General features: G+C 48.2%; 1 protein-coding gene and 1 non-coding gene across 12 annotated transcripts in view; both read left to right on the forward strand.

The window, feature by feature from the left end:
* The window catches only part of Ubap2 (ubiquitin associated protein 2), a 101,315-nt gene extending 84,012 nt beyond the window's left edge, over nt 1–17,303 (forward strand). For 9 of the 11 annotated variants that reach the window (XM_013153386.3, XM_013153385.3, XM_013153387.3 and 6 more), the window contains 15 exons: nt 601–770; nt 1,827–2,040; nt 3,169–3,208; nt 5,507–5,690; nt 6,485–6,554; nt 11,195–11,390; nt 12,499–12,590; nt 12,905–12,952; nt 14,878–14,956; nt 15,152–15,357; nt 15,640–15,739; nt 15,830–15,937; nt 16,071–16,138; nt 16,219–16,410; nt 16,496–17,303. In XM_013153386.3, coding sequence (XP_013008840.1) covers nt 601–770; nt 1,827–2,040; nt 3,169–3,208; nt 5,507–5,690; nt 6,485–6,554; nt 11,195–11,390; nt 12,499–12,590; nt 12,905–12,952; nt 14,878–14,956; nt 15,152–15,357; nt 15,640–15,739; nt 15,830–15,937; nt 16,071–16,138; nt 16,219–16,410; nt 16,496–16,591 — 1,863 coding nt within the window. In that variant the 3' untranslated portion in view covers nt 16,592–17,303. Of the gene's footprint in view, nt 1–600; nt 771–1,826; nt 2,041–3,168; nt 3,209–5,506; nt 5,691–6,484; nt 6,555–11,194; nt 11,391–12,498; nt 12,591–12,904; nt 12,953–14,877; nt 14,957–15,151; nt 15,358–15,639; nt 15,740–15,829; nt 15,938–16,070; nt 16,139–16,218; nt 16,411–16,495 lie in introns of those variants that run through there. The other 2 variants (XM_063226492.1, XR_010039824.1) reach the window with 2 other exon arrangements.
* Nucleotides 4,802–4,879, forward strand: LOC111757126 (small nucleolar RNA SNORD121A). Its single transcript, XR_002791505.1, has one exon. It is a non-coding gene; the product is annotated as a small nucleolar RNA SNORD121A (small nucleolar RNA).
* Nucleotides 17,304–18,135: the final 832 nt, after the last annotated feature.

Genomic DNA, 18,135 nt, shown 5'->3' on the forward strand with positions numbered 1-18,135 from the left:
AAAAAAAGAAAAAAGAAAAAAAAATTTACTTTTTAAGCCTGGTGTGGCACATGCCTGTAATTCCAGCACTTGGGGGGCAGAGGCAGGAGGATCATTGCGAGTTCATAGGCTATGAAGTGAGCTCAAGGCCAGCCTGAACTGCAGACCCAGAAGACCCTGTCTCAAAAAAAACCAATCTGTTTTAATCTGTTGGGGTTTTTTGTTTTTTTTTTCTTTTTTCTGGTACCAGGGATTGAACTCGACAACCTTGTGCTTGCCAGGCAAGTGCTTATGCTGCTGAGCTAAATACTCAGCCCTCCTTTTAATCTGTTTTCATTCCATTTATTATTGCTATTATTATGTTTTGTTTAATTTTTTGAGATGGGGCTGGCTCAAACTTGAGGTGATCCTGCTGTGTCAGCCTCCTAAATGCTGGGATTACAGGTAATGCACAGCTTTTCATCTTTTTAAAAAATAGTTCCAACTCCTTTTTCTTTCCTTCCTTCTCTGGGTTTCTGCTAGGAGAGCCTAGGGAACACAACTGCTCATTTGACTCGGTTGTAACCCTTTAAGATATGAGTCCCTGGCCTCTGTTCTGATATGATTACATTGCTTTTTCAGATTCCAGCTTCTGCAGTGGAAATGCCTGGTTCAGCAGATGTCATAGGATTAAATGTTCAGTTTGGAGCCCTCGAGTTTGGATCAGAATCCTTTCTTTCTGAGTTTGGATCAGTTCCAGGTGGTGAAAATAGTAATCAGATTCCCATCAGCTTGTATTCGAAGACTTTAAGGTATAAAACTTCCACTCTCTGGTTTCTTTCTTTGCAAAATATAGGAAATCATCCTATAGTAATGGGCTTTGCATCTGTCCACAATGTTTATTTCTAGAACTTTTCTTCTTTCCCAAGAGAAACCCTGTGAGAGTATACACTCAGTTTTTCTCCCTGCTGTCACTTGACATCAGTAATCTATCTCAGGATTTGCTTCCCCTGACCATTGCATACAACAACGTGGTATTTTTTTTTTGACTTAGCATAAGGTTTGTAGGAGTCATTTATGTTTATGTATACTTTGTATTGCCAGAGGTTTCATTGTGAAAGTTATTACATTGTGCATTTATTCATTAGTTGGTGCAGATTAGGTTTTTTTCTTTCTTTTTTTTTTTAAACTGGGGATTGAAGCACAACCTCATACTTACTTGCCAGGCAAGCACTTAAGCTGCTGAGCAAAATCCCTGGCTGTTTTTCTTCATAATGAATCATATTGAGGGCATTTAATTGGAGGTTTTGTATGCTGCTTTCAGTTCTTTGGATACATACTTAAGAGTAGAATTATTGAGTCTTATGGTAATTGGTGTATTTAACCATTCGAAAAACGGGCAGACACTATCCACAGTAGTTACAGTATTTTACATACCTACTCAGAATCTAGAAACAGCTCAGTTACTCTGCATTTTTGAAACACTAGTTTCGTTCAGTGGAATGTTTTATAGATTAGAAATCCTGTATTTAAGATTTTGTTGGTTAAACTTTTTCCATGTCCAGAGACAAAATCAGGTATTTATTTTGGGTTTCCATTTTGAAACACCATGCTAGAAGCCTGGACTCCTTAAACCATTTTGAGGATTCTTAAAAATGTCCCCTTGCATGTCAGTTAAATTTGGTGAGTCTCATGGGTATGTGAAGGATTATTGAACTTTATTTAGTAGAATTAAAGGACATGGTAGTATAAATTTATAGTTACATTTTTATTGAACCTAGAATCTGGCAGTGAGGTGAAATGGCTTTATTTAAGGAAGCTATGTCAGGCAACATCTATTTATGTCTAATATCTTTCACTGTTTTTAGTGATCCTTCGAGTAACTCTCTACCAATGACCAGTGCTGTACAGAACTCCAGCTGTACAGCTCCAACCATTACCTCCTCCAGTATGAGCAGTCCATCCCTGAGCTCTGCTAGCCCTGTGGCAACACCTTCCTGTTATGACCAGAGTTCTGTGCACAGCAGGCTCACATACCAAAGCTCCATGAGTCCACCAGCATCGGCTGCAGGGACCGTCATGGTGAGTGATGTTTTAGGGCTTTTTCTTCTGTAGGAAATCTACTTGGAAGTTAGTATGTAGTTTGATATAGTATGCTATAGGTAAGATTTTATTTTGAAACTTGGCTACCGTTTGAATACAGTTCTTATAGTTTGAGTTCGCTTATAGCAGGCATCTCTAAGGCTCAATGCGTGAAGCTATGGACATACATACTTGGTGGCAAAACACCAAGCCTCTAACAAGTGTAACCATTTTGGCTTTGGTACTGTGCTCTTCCACATGGTCTGTAGTCTGCCTTTGAATATTTTATTCCTTCTTCCTTACTATTCTTTTACCTTCACAACATGTGATTCTGAATTACTATTAGCAGAATTTATTATGCTGTAATTATATATAGTCTGTTATCAGCTTTTGTCCCAGATAAAGAAATCACATCTCTTTTATCATATTTTAAAAGGCTTGTCCTTTACCAGCTGTGTATTTGTTTGTTATGGCTGTGGTTAGAGTCTTTCTCAAGTTGAGATATAGAAATGTTATCTACTGGAAATCTTAGAAGGAAACTTGGGGGAGTGGGAGGGAAAGGAGAGAGAGATGGAGGTAGTAAGGTAGGCCACTCCAAATTTAATTTTTGTAGTAGTAGAGATCAAACCCAGGGCCTTCACACTGAGCCACATCTCCAGCCCTTTTATCTGAAGGCATGATCTCACTAAGCCATGAAGTTGGCTACCTGGTCTTGAATTTGAGATTCTTCTACCTCTGCCTCCGTAAGCGCTGGCATTACAGGTGTGCACCACCAGTTAAACATTTTAAAGAATTATTTTAGGACTGTTTTGCTGCTTTCTGTGTACCATATTTGTTGTTTCCTAAAATAGCAAAGCTTGTTTTCTTTCAAAACTGTAAGCCCTATGGGATACGAGTTTTTTGTACCATCTCTCCATTTGTTGGAAAACAAAAAAAGAATCCTGCTGGTTGCAGACAAGTAGGAGGAGCAGACCAGCCTGAACTACATAGTGAGAGCAAAAGAATAAAACAGACTATTGTTCTTCATTAATCTGTACTTTCTATGGTTGTTACTAAATCTCAATAGAAAGTTATCTGGATAATGATTTGAGAGGAAGGTGTGATTACTTATTTTTCTGTTTCTTGTAGAATGGACATGGTGGTGGTCGAAATCAGCAGACGCTGGATAGTAAGTATGTCACCTAACTGTATTCCTGTCCTGATTGGTGGAGGACAGATAAAGTGTGGTTGACATGATGGGAAAACACAAAGCAGCCAGTGACTAATTCTCCAGAGCAGCCCTTGGATAATTTTTCTGAAAATGGTTTCTGGTCCTTCAGTGGTTAAGAGAAAGGAAGTTCTCTTTCTGTGGCAGAGTTAGTGAAGATCATTAGAGGTTCCCATTTGATTAGGTAGTAGCTACTAGTATTATAGAAATGTGACAGACATGGCGAGAAGAGATATTGTCTGATATTCTTCTGCCCTAATTAGACTTGATGCCAGATGCAGAGCATAGCGTTCATTTAGATCTGTTCAAAGACATGGTTCCATGTTAGTGAAGAGATTGCCATCTGACAGGAACAGCAGCTCCTCCTGCTTCCTCCCCTTCCCTCCCGTTTCTTGTGCTCCCTCTCTTTTTGCCTTTTCTCTGTCTCAATCTGTCTGTCTCTCTCTTCATTAGAGATAGAGTCTTACTGTGGTGCACACGATTGCTGACCTCAAACTTACAATCCTGCTTCAGCCTCCTGAGTAGCTTAAGAGACTTTTAAAACAACAAACCAAAACAGCTGTCCTAGTTTAGCAAAGATACACTCATTGCTTTTAGAATTTGAAGAATGAATTTCTAGGAAGAGAGCAGAAGATAAAATGTTCCCTGTAAAAAAAATGCCTCCGTGGGCTAAAGATTTAGTTCAGCGGCATAAGCGCCTGCCTTGAAAGCAGGCAGTCGTGAGAGTACCGATAAAAACGAAAAAGACCCCCCACCAAAAAAAAAAAAAAAAAAGCCTCCTTGGTGATCACTGGAGATGATGAAGGTAAATCCTTGTTAGTTGTTTCTTTTGTGGCTGTTGGTTTTCCTTCATCATTTAGTAAAGCAGATGGATTATCCACTATTGAGTCCAGAAGCCAGCAGGACTTTTTTAAGAGGATTTTTTTTTTTTTTTTTTTTTTTTTTTTTTTTTTTTTTTTTTTGAGAGTGTGGATATGGAATGTTAGCAGACAAGGTGAGTGAGCCTCTGTTGGATTAATGAGAATTGAGGTACTGGAATTTGGTTTCAGTACTGATGGTAGTGCTGGGCTGCCAGGGCTGTTTTGAGAAATGTCACAACTCTGTGAGTTTATTGGGTGCCATTGGAGTCTCATGTGGTAGCATCAAGTCCAGTTTCTTTTGTCCAGTCATGGGGTTGAAAACACATATAGGAGTCCTGGTGGGGTTGGAGATTTTAATTTTAAATGAGATAATAGGTATTTGGAAAGCACAGCACCCATTGAAAACAGGTTTTTATTTTTATTTTCCTGCCCTCCATCTCCATTGCATGTTGTTTGAGAGCGTAGCTTGCTGTGAGCATGTTCTCAGTGTCATCCATGGCTAGGGAGGCACCTTTTCAGGCCTTAGTTTTGTCTTCATCTGGTTTTCCATAAGGGCAGTTTCATCTCTGGCACAGGCTGCCGAGGAGGAGGAGGAGGGCTCAGGAAAAGAAAGGCCTCTAAGGGTTGACCTGTCCCAGCCTGTGTGTGTTTTTAGACACAGTTGCCCTTCCTGTTTGCTGGCTTCTCTTCCTGTCTGGAAAAGACAATGATGTACTATCAAGCACATATCTGAAGTGAGTGTGTGGACAGCACTAACCTGAGTCTTTTCCATAGGCCAGGTTTGCTCATCTGGCCTCCTCTCTGCAGCCTGCTGTCTGTTCATGTGTGTTGAGATGAATCTGTCAGGCATGTCCCAGTGAAATTCTCACTGGGCATCTGAAAGCAGGTGTGGCCCAGCAGTTGTTTTACTGTTTTTCCCATGAGTAGAAATAGAAGCATCTCCACTCCATGGTGTATGCACTGGGTTCTCGGCTCCCTGCCTAGAGCTGGCAGTGATGCAGGTACTGAATGGCTAGAGTACTCTGGGGTGGTCTTGTCTGTTTACCTTTTACTCAAGCCTCACTGCGGTTTTGGAGGGAAACACCTCACTTGGTAATTGTGTTTATCAGTCTCGGCACCTCTGTTCTTTTCTAGGTGCTGAGGGTCAGGTTTCCATAGGTAGAGAATTATGTCTGTGTCTGAGGACATTTTAATGTTATAACCATGCCACTTCCTACCCTTCGTTCTAATCTGCCGCACTTGGAGATGTCAAACATCTTGCTAGTTGTGCTGACGGAGATTGGCCACCCGGTGATGGGCATCACCCAGGGAAAGTACCTTTGTGTGTGCTTCACCTGAGCTTGATGATGCCACAAGATCCTCAAGACTGGTCTGGGCTAAACAGATGTGTTTCTTACAGCTGCTTCATCTGCTCCAGCTCCAAAGATGACAGACCCTCCCTCCGCCCTCCCATCTGTGGGCTCCCTGCCCAGCACCACCTCCTGCACTGCGCTTCTGCCCTCTGTGTCCCAGCATACTGCTGCTTTGCCCTCCTTGTCTCAGCCTGGTGACCTGTCCAGCAGCCCCCTCTCTCAGCTTAGCAGGTATGGGGGAAATGTGGGCCCAAGGTGAGAAGGCCGCTGAAGTCCCAGTAGAGGTTTGCATGCCCCACAAGTACACTTTGTACTTGTTGCATCCACCGGGACTTCTCCGGAGTTTCCCTTAATACTTGAGCTTAGGTTTTGGCCACATGCGGGCTAAAAACTGCCAAATATGTGAAAGAAAACCTTGCCTCTGCTGGCACAGAGCACTGGGCCTTCCAGGAAGTGGATGGCACCAGGGATTCTCTGCCACTCCTCTTGGACCTCATGTGGTACCCTGCATCTAGCCTGTCCTTAGCTCTGGACTTGCCTTACCCATCATGTACCTCAAGTATGAGTGATGTTGGATTTCTGAGTAAATATTTGACTTAAAAATTGACATGGTTCCAGATAGCTTCTTGACCTCTTCAGCAAAATTAATTGATTAACACTGTAGATCTGATGGGAATGTGGGCTCCGACTGAGTATATGGGGTTGGATATATCTCACCACAGATGTCATGTGCTCGCCAAGCATAGCAGTATTTATAGCACAGACCTGTTTTTTCTAGCTCTTCGGCAGCCTAAAGAGTTACAGTTTACTGACTTTGCTTCTGGAGGTTTTTCCAGGCCAGGATGTATCAATCTCATCACAAGTGACTCTTTAGGTCATTTCTCACCATGACCCTATCCTGGTTCCGAGGCTACAGAGTCTGATACGGAGGCCTGCCACAGACAGGCTCCACCTGCCGTGGCTGTGGGCTTCGCTCCTGTGGATCAACGTCTGGACGGATACAGGTGCTTTGTTTTTTCTTCTAGTTCACTGTCCGGCCACCAGAGCAGCCTCTCCTCTGCACATGCAGCAGTCCCCTCAAGCACACCACACACAGTAAGTACCCAAGGGCTTCTTCCCTGCCGCCTGGTGAGTCTGTGGGAGCTTTGTGCTAAGCAGCTGGGCTCTAGTGTGTTAATGTGTAGGAGCTGGGACAATCTGCAGTTGTGCCTGGCCAGAGTACTTTGATCTTGCTATGTGGTTGAAGCCCTTGTTTTTCTGGGCTCTGCGGACACCGAGGGTGTGAAGCATGGCTCCATGGGAGAAGTGTGGTATTACAAGGAGGGCCGAGCAGTCACCTTGCTCCCATACTCTTTTCATTTAGAGTTTTTCCTGTCAGCATGGAAGGTATTGTCACATTGAGATTTTGAAAGCTTTCTGGAGAAAAATATGTTTGCTGCTGACTCCAGCTTAGGCTCCACTAAAAACTTGTAATCAAGAGCATCGTTTCTTTTTCTTTTCTTTTCTTTTCTTTTCTTTTCTTTCTTTCTTTCTTTTTTTTTTTTTTTTTTTTTTTTTTGGTACAAGGGATCAAACTGACAACCTTGTGCTTACCAGGCAGCTCAGCTTATGCTGCTGAGCTAAATCCTTGGCCTGACTGTGGTGTTGTAATAATTCTGTTACTTGTGCAGAAAAATACTTACACGACAAAGGGAGAATGTGGGTGAGGAGCTCCCGCCATGGGCCTCCATGCACATGTCTGTCTGAGACTGATGGTTCTGGTTCTGGGTACAGTGAGTGTGGTTATAATCCATCCCGTTGGTGGTCATAGTGGCTGTCATCGGGTCCTGTTTGGTCTGTGTCCATGTTGTCTTTCTCATCTCACAGGCAGGCACTTGGAGAAAGGCAGTCTGAAGGGTATAAGAGCATAGGTGAAAGCAGAATTGTGCTGTTGAGGAAGGCAGAGCAGAGAGATAAAGAGTGGAGGCACCAGCTGAGAGGGTCCCGGGGTACCCTAGATGGTGTGGCTTATTGGTGGTGGCTTGGCTAGCTGGGAGGCTGGGAGCCTGGCTTTAAGAAGTGTCAGACCAGATGGGTGACAGGGTAAGAGAGGAGAGGTGATAAAATGGGAGTACACAGTTTTAGGGGGCGTTGAGCAACAGGGATACACTGGAACCTAGGGTTTGATGGATGGAAAGGTGCCTAGACAGAGAGTGTCCATACTCTGGGGCAGCAGGGTCTTAGCAAGAATGAAGAGGCAGGTTCACAGTAGTGAGACTTTGGATGGAGTTGACTGGAAGATGCAGAAAATGGGTGAAATGGTTTCCTTTGCAGAAAGCATCAGCCCAGCTGCAGGTGAGGAGGTAGAAAGGGACAGTTCTGCTGTCTGTCCTCCTAATACCTGTCAAGCCCAGTGACTTTCAGACTTGTTTTCCAAGTGAAATTTTACACGAGATCCTTTGTCACAAACACGTGGGCTGCCCTCATCAAAGAGAAGTGTGGTGTGGACTCTTTGCACACCTTCCCCTGTCTTCCAACTGTGGCGTCCCTGGCTCCCCTTGAGACAAGCACTGAGGAGCAGCTGCCAAGCCCCAGGAATTGGAGTGGGGAGATTGTCCAGAAATGCTCATCTGGGGAGCGCCACACTCAGTGTGACATAGTGGTTCCGTCATTGAGATAGTGAAAATAATACTAAAAGATGTGAAAAGGTACATACTGAAAAATTTTCCTGTCTCTTGGCTTTGCCTGAACTGCTTGTTTTCTCGATATAGGCTTTAAAAATATCCATAAAAAGACAGGCATGGAAAAAAAAAAAAAGCAGGGTGTGGTGGCTCACGCCTATAAGCCGGAGACTGAGGCAGGAGGATCATTGCAAGTTCAAGACCAGCCAGCCTGGGCTACAAAGTGAGCTCCATGTCTACCTGAAATGCATAGTGAGACCCTGTCTCAAAAAGACCCATTCCCCACCTCCCCTGCCCCCCCCCCCAAAAAAAAAAAAGCCAGGCCTGGTGGCGCAGGTCTTCAGTGTTGGCACTGGAAAGTCTGAGGCAGGAGGTTGTGAGTTTGAGGCCAGCCTGGGCTACAACACAAGACCCTGTGTTGAAAGACTAACCAGAAATCCATAAGGAAAGAAAATGCCTAAACATAGTAATTTTCCCTTAATGTTTTCTTTTTTCCAGTCACATTAATGGAGTACTTTGTACTCAGTGCCCCTTGCCGCATCTTGGACATATGGACGTTTGTTCTTGTACTGTTGCACTGTGTTACTTTCTGTCTCCCTTCAGGACCTTTCTTCTGTCTTGGCAGTGTTACGTTGCATAACCTCTGCATTATATTGGTTCACAGCTGTCTGGAGGGTAAAGTCCAGATGTAGAATGTGAGGCACATGGCTCACACCAGTTGCCATTCTTAGTTTTCATCTCTTACTGGCAGAAAACGAAATGACTTATTTCCCACAGCTCCTCAGAATGGCATTTTTGCATACATTTCTAATGTATTAAGAAAAAATAGCCTTTTGGTATATGATTTAATGGAATGAGATTGGACTTTTGTATATATATTTGAAAGACATTGAATTTACTTTTTTTTGAGCTGTTCATTTTCTTGTTTGGTCCTTGTTCTCTTGCAGGCACCCTCTGTATGAGGGAGACTTAGTAGCAGTTTGTGGTAGGAGGTGCAGAGTGTTTGTTTTGAGACAGGGCCTCTCTGTGTATTTCAGGCTGGCATTGAAGTCACTGTTCAGCCCAGGCTGGCCCTGAACTCACAGTGATCCTCCTGCCTTGGCCTCTGAAATCCTAGGATTACAGGAATGTGTTACTGTGCCTGGCAGATACTTTGATTTATAAGTGTGGAAGCTGAGACAGGAGGATCACTGTGATTTTGAGGCCACCTGGGCCACAAAGGGAGACACTGCCTCAAAAAAAAATTTTATTTAGTTTTGGTTTTAAAAAATATACACACATTGGGCCTGGGATATAGCTTAGTGGCATAGTGCCTACCTGGCAAGCATGAGGTCATGAGCTTGAGTCCTGATACCAAAATGTATATAAAATATATTTGGACATTGGCCAGGTGCCAGTACTGTAGACCTAGTACTCCAGAGGCTGAGGCTGGAGGATTGCCACAAATTCAAGGCCATCCTGGACTACACTTGGCTCATAAAGAAGCACATGCTCACACAGACACACACACAATGTCTTTTTTTCTCATAACATATAATAATTTTTTTAAAAACAGCATTATGAGGGAAATCCCAGTGTTTTTCCTTTCCTTGCTTTTCTGGGCCCATCTGTGGGGAACTGCCCACCCAGGACACTGACTGGCCTGAGTGAGGCCATATACACGTGGTGTGAGCCTATGAGGCCCACAGTTTGACATCTCACAGTGCTGGGCGGCAGAGGGACACAGATGGGCTCTGCTAGCGACAGTGGAATGGAAGGAGAAGCCTTCTGGATGATTTCATTGAGTTCTTTCAACATGCTGGGACCTGGTTCTCTCCCAAGCATGTCTCCTGTTTGTTTTTACTCCTGTGGAATTTGTGTGACTAGTAACATTTGGGAACCTTGATCAGAGCTGTTCTGAGTCCTGTGGCTGGTGGTGCTGGGCTGAAGTGGAGTCTCTTGGCGAGGCCGCTGGCTTTGGTGCTGGGCAGGTTGTGCTTCCTTAGCCTCCTTCTGCTGGGGCCATCTGCACCCTGTTCTGTGCTGGAGCAGGCTCCCTGATATCCTAAGAGAACATGTTTTCAGATGCAGTAACTGTGGCAAATGCTGCTAGCTGTTAATCTGGTGAGGAAGGAAGTCTGACATGAATGAGATGTCACAGAAAATTCGAAGGTCATAGTTGTCTTTATCCTGGGAACCCCCTCTTCTAGTAGCTTTTGCACTTTTTCTCATGTGAACACTGATAACAGTTATACATTTGTGGGTTTTATGTTTGTTTGTTTGTTTGGTATCAGGAATCAAAGGACCTTGTACTTGCCAGGCAGGTGCTTGTGCCACTGAGCTGTATCCCCAGCCCCTGGTATCAGTCTTACTGACCTTTTTCCTACTTGTTTGCCCAGCCCCCTGCCCCTACCAGTGTTTGAGTGCTTCATGGTGTCTTTTTACTAGCATTGCACTGCTCGGCAGATTTCTGGAGCTAAGATGAGTTTTCTGCTGTGTTTCATCTTCCTTCCTGGTGGATATCTGTGAGCAAGCCTAGTGGCAGGCCTTGCGTTTTCAGGAACGCATGCCCTGGTAAGGCACTGATAGACTGCATGGTCTTACCAGGTTTTGGATTAAAGGACTGCCATGGTCTCCTGTGGCTTCCAGACCAGAGTAGCTAAGACCAGTAGAAAGAGAGACTCTGACTTGGGCGGGGCTCGAGTTCCCCTGTGGTCAGAAGTTCTGAGACTATTCTGCTTTTCTTATCTTGTATTCCAACACTCTTTCTTCATGTGTTATCTGTAGTTTGGTGCTTCCATGTCTTATTTTAGATAGCAAAACACAAGCATCTTGAAGGGTTTTAAAGTATACTTTGGTTATAGAGCTTAATTTTAATGATTTCAATGACATTTAAGTCCTGATGGCTGAATCTGTTTGCAGTATGAGAGACCATGGTGACCACTGAGGGCAGAGTTCACCTCCGGAGAGCCCCCAGGTGCTGGCACTGTCACCTGTCTGTTCAGCCATGAAGCACAAGCACAAAGGGCAGCCAGGCTCTCCCTAGCCCCACCTTCTCTGCCTCCAGATTATGTATCCTGGCTTTTGTTTTGGTAGCATGCCAATGTGGAGAGCCCCTCTTCCATCCAGTCCTCAGCGACCTTTTCCACGGCAGCACCCTCCTCTTCGAGCGCCCCTTCCTCAAGCGTCACCCCACCTGGCAACGTGAGCACCTCAAGCAGCCTCTGCGTGGGTGGGACCACTGTGAGCGCACCCAGCAGCACTGGCAGGACTGCACCTTTGGTGACGTCAGGTAGGTACCCTGGGGCTTTTCATGCCCATCTTCACCCCCTCACATTTGTACATTTGGCCTCCCAAAACGGGGGTGTGATGGGTAGCCACAAGGACCAGCACATTGGTTCTGTGTCACCTGGCCACTGGCATGGCATGTACTGACCTCGTGAGGCTGACGCTTCCAGCCTTTGTGAGGGAAGTATGGCATCCATCTGCCAGGTGAAAATCTGTGGGGTATTCTTGGAGGCCTCTGTGGTTCTGGCTCTCCATTATTTTCTGCCCTGTTCATCCCTGGAGCTGAATTGGTGTGGTGACTTGGAGGGGTCTGGCATGACCTGTCCTGGCCTTCTCCTGGCCATTTTCTGTGACTGCCAGCTAAATCCAGGCTGTCTTAATGGCTTAGCAGAAGTGGAAACTCCCAAAACCTGCCTTTAACACAGCCTGTCTCTTTCTTGGCACTTTTGGCTTCTGTGTCAGCTTTCTATGAATGTGACAAAACACCTGAGCTCAGAGAGGGAAATAGCCCGGAGAAGGAACTGCTTATTTTCACTCATGGTCTCAGAGGTTTTAGTCCATAGTGACTCTCATGTTTGTGCTATGGCGTGACAGCACCATGACACGGAAGACACGGTGGGGGAAAGCTGCATGCCTTAGGCCTCAGACAGGCCCCAGGCCAGCACACCCTTCTCCGGGCCTCTTGCCATCCTCCAGCAAGGCCCAGCTCCTAGAGGGCCACCACTGGCAGTGTCACCACCAACTAGAGAGCAAGCCTTCAGCACATTAGTGTGGTGGAACTTCCCAGATCTAACCTAACAGCTTCTACTGTTTGGAGGAGGCTTGTTGTTCATGTTCAGATTTGCTCAGGGCACTGTCACCTTTGGTTTAGTGGGCCACAGGCACTTCTCTGGTCTAGAATTTTCTAGTGTTAAAACATTGTGATTGTGACACCGTTTCTGTCTGTCTTCTGTAAGCTACTTTCTAGCATGATCCTCTCTAGGTTGCTGGCCACAGACCCACCGTGGCAGCACTGTGGCCAGCTGAGCCAGTGACCTGTGCTTCCTAAAGCAGCTGAGGAATCTTACTCTTTGAGGTGTCTGCTCTACTGCATTTGATTTTTCACTCTATAGGCAAAGCACCTCCAAACCTGCCTCAAGGGGTACCTCCTCTGCTGCACAACCAGTACCTCGTGGGCCCTGGAGGATTGCTTCCTGCCTACCCGGTGAGTGCATGGTGGAACTCCTGGCCAGCCCCAGCTCCCCTGGCTTTTGGAGCTGGCGCTAGACAGGACCTAGTGAGGGGGATGTGGGCTTGGATCGTGGTGCCCAGCTTGGACTGCTTTTCTCTCTCTGCACCCGTCTCTGCCCGGTAATTCCTCATATGTCTTCCACCATCTAGATGCCTCCCAGGGACGGTTGGTTCTCACAGCAGCTGATCTGGGTACTATTGCTGGACGTGTCTTGGCCCCAGATGGGCTTGTGCTGCCCATGAGATGGCCTGTGGTCCCTTACATGCCTTTTCTGGGTTCTCATGCAGATTTATGGCTATGATGAGCTTCAGATGCTGCAGTCACGGCTGCCTATGGTAAGTGGGAAGTGAACTGTTGGAAGCCATGGCAGTTCTGAGTCCCGATCTGTCCTTCCTCCTTTGACTTTGACTGCCACCCTCAGGGTCCTCGGCTTGTGTAGCTCCTCAATGCCACTGCTGAGAAGGCAGTTTCCGTTTGGTGATGGTGCTTGTTGTGGCCTTACCTTGGGTGAATGAATGCCGTAGGGAAGCTGAAGTTCTTTTGGACCTGAGTCTCTGGGAGACCCTTAAAAACCCTATGTGACAAGGCATGTGGCCCTCACTCAGCCCTGAGGTGTATGAAATCTCCCTCAGCGCCTGTATGGCTCTTTTGATCTGTGTCGTCCAATGTTCATGCCTGCGATGGCAGCACTGCTCTCCTGCCCTCTCTAGAGCGGTGATGCTGCTGTCTGGGAGGGCAGCGTCAGAGCCTGACCTCTCCTCCTTGCTGCATCTCCCTGCTCTCTGCAGGTCGGGCAACTTCCTCATCCTGACCCTGGGCAAGAGGACCCTGGGCCTTCCCATGGGAGCCTCAGGAGCAAGGGAAGAGTGGGCTGGGGCGCAAAGTGTCTTGGCTTCCTGCCCTGCCAGCCTCTTTGGGGTGGCTACTCTCTCAACCTGATGCCTCCTGGGGTGTCTGTTGAGATCCTCAGACCCTGGTTGTGGTTTTCCTTGTGTTCTCTCTCCTGCCCCTCTTCAACCTTAACCCTAACCCCACATGTCGCCTGGGCAGCACTTCTGTTTACGTATTGTCCTGAGTGTCACTCAGGCAGGTGTCCTTTCAGCCAGTCAGTTCTTTTGTTGGATAAATTTGATACATTTTAGGTGATACTCGGTCATCCTGTGCTTAAATGATTGGTGTGGGGTCAGGGTCCCCCATGCGTCACACAGCAGCTCACTCGGGCCAGAGCTCTTCACCTGCAGAGTCGTGGCCCAGGCTGAGGGGGCAGTTGGCCAGGCCACTGGGTCTCGCAGGAGTCTCCGGGCAGCAGCTGTACAGAGCAGGGTCCAGTGCTGGTCCCCCCCCCCCCCACTCACCTTTATGTGATTTCCTTTTTCTTAATTTATGCGTTAGAGAAAACCCTCCAAGCCCACATTTGGGATAAGTTGCTTTTAGTGTTCCAGTGGGTTATTTGCTAGCATTTTCAGCTTTTGTGCACAATTCCTGCCTTTAGAATTCTCAGCATCTGTGCATGGACTCCCTTCGTGGGTTCATATTACCCTCCCACAGAATTCCTGAGCAGGTTATCTAGTCCTGCTGCTTCTCAAGGTTCCAGGCTTAAGGATATGTGGGTTCCCTGGAGGGCACCTGGAGGTGTGGCCAGAAGACAACAGGGTGGCTTCCCCGTGACCACAGGCTTGCTTGCACTTTGTTAGTCCCCAGGTGGGTGTACTGCCGAAGCCCAGGATGGGGAGTCAGGCAGGCCAGGGATGCCCTGTCCTGAGCTCTGTGGCATACCGCTGCTGTGTCTCCACATTGTGTTCAACTGCCATGCTTTGCCAGGGTCCTCTGTGGGGTTGCTGCTGCCCATGCGGAGAGAGTAGGTGGAGGCCTTGAGGCTCAGGTCTGGGCTCCTGTGTCTACCTGGTTTCTTCCTTTCCTACTGCAGACTGCTTTTCCAGGTGTCCTTTCTTCCCCAGCTTTCCTGGCTGCTCTCTAGCCTCACGTAGGAAAAGCCAGGAAGTTGGGGTAGCTCAAGGCAGCTGTCAGGCACAGCTGTGGTGTGGGGCAGACGTGTGTGGCTGGTCTTCTAGAGCCTGGCCTGGCAAAGCCCCTGGGGTTGATAGGGCTCCTGTGTTGCACACCCCGGCGATGCCGCTTCCCCAGACTGTCTGCAGGCGTGTTACCTGTGTGGGAAGCGTGCTGTCACCCAGAGTGCCTGGTGCCCATGCTGCTGAAATGGCTGAGACATGTGCTGAAGGAGTCCCCCGGTCTTTCACAGGACTACTACGGAATTCCTTTTGCTGCACCCACAGCCCTGGCCAGCCGAGATGGGAGCTTGGCTAACAATCCATATTCAGGTGGGTTGGCTCAGTGGGTGCAGGGGAGAGGTGGGTACTGCCCTGTGGCTGATCCCAGGAGGGTGGGAGCAGGTGGGAGGGTCGGGAGGCTTTTGTTGCTGCTCATATTTGAGCTGCCAGGCAGACCGGTTACTGTGTGCAGGAGCCGATCTGGCCTTTACCTTGGGTGTGTAAGGTTCTGTGTTTTTCTGCTAGGTGATGTCACAAAGTTTGGCAGAGGTGATTCTGCGTCTCCTGCTCCTCCCACCACCCTAGCTCAGCCCCCGCAGAGCCAATCCCAGACCCACCACACAGCTCAGCAGCCCTTTTTGAATCCCGCGCTGCCACCTGGCTACAGCTACACAGGCCTTCCCTATTACACGGGTGTACCCAGTGCCTTCCAGTATGGGCCCACCATGTTTGTGAGTACCTGTGGGGGCTGCAGTCCTTCCCCCGGCCTTAGGTCCTGAAAGGGTGAGAGCTGGGAGCAGAAGCAGGGTGTGGGGGCAGGTCATCATCGCCCGGAGCAGTCTCACCTTGCCGCCAGAACAGTTTAGGCTGAGGGTGAAGTTAACATTCCCCGCCTGCTTTTAGCTCTATGGTGTGTTGTGGTAAAGACACCACAGGTTCTCTCTGGTCGTGGATGTCACCTCATGTCGCCTTGCACTGCTCACAGACTAGTGCTTATCCACTTGCCCCACCAGGTCCCTCCAGCCTCAGCCAAACAGCATGGTGTGAGCCTCAGCACCCCCACCACCCCCTTTCAGCAGGCCAGTGGCTATGGCCAGCAAAGCTACAGCACAGGTGAGGGGTGCTCCCACCATGGACAGAGACAGAGATAGGGCAGGGCAGGCTTGTTAGCTCACACGTGTCTCCTGTGTGCTGCCATGCTAGGTTATGATGACCTGACCCAGGGGACAGCAGCGGGTGACTACACGAAGGGTGGCTATGCTGGATCATCACAGGCACCAAGCAAGTCTGCTGGCTCTGGGCCTGTCAAAGGTAGTGTCCACCCATCCTTCTGGCATCAAATGTGGGATTGTCTCCTCCTTGATCCTCGCAGGCAGGGCCACCTCACTGCTTCTGGAGCTGGGACCAAATGCTGTGGGGAACACTTAATTGCTTTTCCTCCTAGGAGCATCCGTGTCTTCAGGTGCCACGGGCCTCCCGGACATGACTGCTGCTGTCTACAGCAAGACACAGGTGAGGGAGAACAAAGGTGGACAGGTAGGTAGGCGGTGAAGCCCTGCCTGACCTTCACCAATGTCACCTCTGCCCTGCAGGCTTTTGACAAGCAGGGATTTCCTGCAGGGACTCCACCACCTTTCAGCCTGCCCTCAGCCCTGGGCTCTGCTGGCCCCTTAGCCCCTGGAGCAGCCCCTGGCTACGCACCTGCACCTTTCCTGCACATCCTGCCAGCCCACCAGCAGCCCCATTCACAGCTGCTGCACCACCACCTCCCACAGGACACTCCAGTGAGTTCAGTGGACGCGGTGACCCGGCCTGCCCCCGGGCGTGGGTTTCCTCCTGCCCTGACAGCTTTTTTACCTTCCTTCTCAGAGCGGCGCAGGACAGCGCAGCCAGCCCAGCTCCCTACAGCCCAAGGCTCAAGCCTCCAAACCCACCTACGGCAACTCTCCATACTGGACAAACTAGACTGCAGAGCGAGGGGTGGGCTCTGAGCAGGGCTCACCTTGGGCAGGAGAGCGAGCACGGGGAGTGCGTTTCTGGGAGCCTAGGGCTGTTCCTAGATCCTGAGGCTCTGTGGGGAGCCTCCTTCTGGGACCCGGAGCCTGCTGTGTATGTAGTGTATTTATGTATGTACTGTAAATGAGATGAGCCAAGTCTGCTCTCCCCACCCAGACCTCTCTCACTGTAGCCAAATAAGCCCGTGCCCTTTGGCCTTGGATCTCCCTTGGCAAGGCAGTTTGGGCTTCGGGGTCAGGTACCAATGAAGACTCCCAACCGATTTGTCCTCTTTCCTTTGTAACTATTTTATATCTGTTTTTGAGAAACTGGTCCTTTTGGTATGTCATGGTTCCCCTTCCAAATCTTGATCTGAGAATAGCAGATGATCACCTGCCCAACAAGAATCTGGGCTGATGTTTGTCCTCAGAGAGCCAGGGCTTCTGCATCTGGTCCTGTCCTTAGAGATTGGTTTAAATGGTTGGTGAAAGGGCGACAATCTGAACCAGGTCTCAGAAAAATACGCCAGTGAGCTCCCCTTTAAAAATCAAAGATCTGCCTCCACTTCAGTGTAAGCCCATCTCCAAAAAGGGTCCTCTACTCCCGGTGCCCCGGACGGAGTGGGCAGCTGTCCCAGGGGTTTCTCTTGCCCAGACTCCACCTAATAAAAATTCTGAGAGCACTTCGTGATATCAGTGGTGTGGCTCGGCAGAGGTCCCCATGGAGGCATCCTGGACCTCACAGCTGGAACAGACTTCTGGCCAGGGGCATCTGGCAGCAGGCTGTTGGGCTTCAGATTGTGGTGGTGGTCTTTGCTGGCCTCCTCTTGGCCCAATGATGTGGCTGGGAAGACAGCTGAGACCCTCCTGCCAGGGCCATCCTGTGTTACAAGGCTAAAGTGACTTCTTTCCAGCTGTTGAGAGGGGCAGTCTCTGAGCCCTGGCAGAAGGAACGCTAAGGCAGGAGAGTGTCTCCTAACTCAAGCAAAGCCGAAAACTTGGATCCAGGTGGAAAGACACACCTGCCTGTGCTTTCCATCGGCCACATAGAACCTTGACCAGCAGTCAGGGCTGAGCTGGGACAGATGAAAGTTGAGTCAGGTTATGAGTCTGGCATTTCTTGCAAATGTTTCCCAATGTGTTTCAGCCTCTAATTTCAGTGTCTGCATCACTATGTCATACTTCAGTCGCGCTAATAACATGACTCTGGTGTCAGGTACGTGCTGAGCATCCAAATGCCTGGGACCAGAGTTCTACACACCAGTTTCAGAGCATTTCAGATTGGAGATTTATAACCTGTACTGGTTCCGTTATTGGCTCAAAACCAGCCAAGGGTCACAGGGTCCATCTTCAATACTTTTATTCCTCTGGAATTGTGAGCTGTGGTGACTTCAGATGTGACACGTAAAGCTGTTAACTCACAGGTTGGAATCACAGCTAGAAAAAAGGGGCCAGTGTCTACAAATAAAGCTAAACACACAGGGTTTTACTAATGTAACCTCTTGCTTCATTCCT

Source organism: Cavia porcellus, unplaced genomic scaffold (assembly GCF_034190915.1).
Source record: "Cavia porcellus strain 051 isolate PalLab524CR breed Dunkin Hartley unplaced genomic scaffold, mCavPor4.1 scaffold_1, whole genome shotgun sequence".
Classification (NCBI taxonomy): domain Eukaryota; kingdom Metazoa; phylum Chordata; class Mammalia; order Rodentia; family Caviidae; genus Cavia; species Cavia porcellus.